A 1365-nucleotide genomic window follows, 5' to 3' on the forward strand; every position below is an offset into this window, starting at 1 on the left:
CCCCTCCCCCCCCCCCCCCTTTCTTGCTGCCTATTGCTTCCTGTCACTGTGGTTATTTCTTGATCAGTATATTGATCCTACATCACTTCCGTTGCCCTCCCTTTCTTTGATGTTTGATAATAACTCTGAAACTGATTTGTAGACACTGATTCCCCCGTGATACAGCCTGATCCACCTTCTTCCACTTTCTACTGGAGTCCGCCTTTTGATGAATTACGGATGAAACAGCTTTTTGGGTTTCTTCCATAGTTTGCATCATTTTAGCCATGTGCTGGGAGAGCTGATCCACTGATCTTTCCAGCCCAGGTAGGCTTACTTTCACTTCCTCCATATCTCTTTCTATGGCCTCCACCTTGCTGTCATTCTTTTTCTAAGCCATCAAGATAAACTGACTCTGATACCAATTTGATAAGATTCTAAAGAGAAGAATGAATCTGAAAGAATTATTGATTGAATTGAACTACAGAAATTACAAGTAAAAAAAAGGTTTACAAGACTCCCTCTCTCCACTCAATATTTGCCTGCCTCCCAAGCCCCCATTTCCCTCTTATTTGTATCCACTTCCTAACTAATTTTCCCTCTTATTTGCATCCACTTCCTAACTACTTTTCCCTCTTATTTGCCCCATAACAAAATGCTGTTATCCTTCCCCCCATCTTCTAATTGCTTCTCAACCTTTCTTGCTTCTTCTAGAGTATGTAATCCATATGGGAGGCCTATCATTATTATCCCCTAAAAGTAATTGATCATGGAAAGATCATCAATGATAAACTGGAAGGGGGTAAAAACTTCAGAGGAAAAAAGGCTAGTTATACCTAAAATCCAGGAAAGATAGTACCATTTCAAAGCATTCATGGCAAATTTTGGTATGGTAATCTTGTAAAGTCTAATTAAGGAAAGGCACCATTTTCTTATGAGTTGATAGCTGCCTTGTACACAGTGAAGTGTTTGCCATAGTCCTAGTCTTGTATCACCCATGCTCCAAGTTAGTGTAAAATGCATCTAATATGTGACCTTTCAGAAGAAAACTTCCTCCATCCTTGGAAATTCCAACGTATCCCCTAATCCCCTAAACTATGCCAATACCACTAATGCATCCCGTGCTCAAAATTTCAACAAATTAACATTTTTCTTGGAGATATAAGGTTTGAATAGACATGCTACCTCAATATCAGCAGCTTCTTTTACAATCTGAAGTCCAGTACGCTGACAAGCAGACTAGCAGCAGTTATAAAAAACTCAATAATAGCAAATAGTATGACGTTTGATTTCAACTATGTTTATATTATAAATCACTCAAATTTGCAAATTTCTAGCTTTTAAAGTTATCTAAATGATGCAAAGTAGGAAAAGAAGAATTACTAA

The 1365-nt window shown here is 38.1% G+C and overlaps 1 protein-coding gene across 17 annotated transcripts in view; it reads right to left on the reverse strand.

The window, feature by feature from the left end:
• The window catches only part of LOC111394475, a 35330-nt gene that overhangs the window by 30513 nt on the left and 3452 nt on the right, over positions 1–1365 (reverse strand). For 16 of the 17 annotated variants that reach the window (XR_002702599.1, XR_002702592.1, XR_002702601.1 and 13 more), the window contains one exon: positions 1165–1206. The exons of the other annotated variant lie outside the window; for it this stretch is intronic. Coding sequence is in view for 3 of the 16 variants with exons in the window: in XM_023020315.1 (XP_022876083.1) it covers positions 1165–1206 (42 nt within the window). In the remaining 13 variants the exon portion in view is untranslated. The remainder of the gene's footprint in view (positions 1–1164; positions 1207–1365) is intronic. 17 annotated transcript variants of the gene reach the window in all.

This window comes from Olea europaea, chromosome 5 (genome assembly GCF_002742605.1).
Source record: "Olea europaea var. sylvestris chromosome 5, O_europaea_v1, whole genome shotgun sequence".
Lineage (NCBI taxonomy): Eukaryota > Viridiplantae > Streptophyta > Magnoliopsida > Lamiales > Oleaceae > Olea > Olea europaea.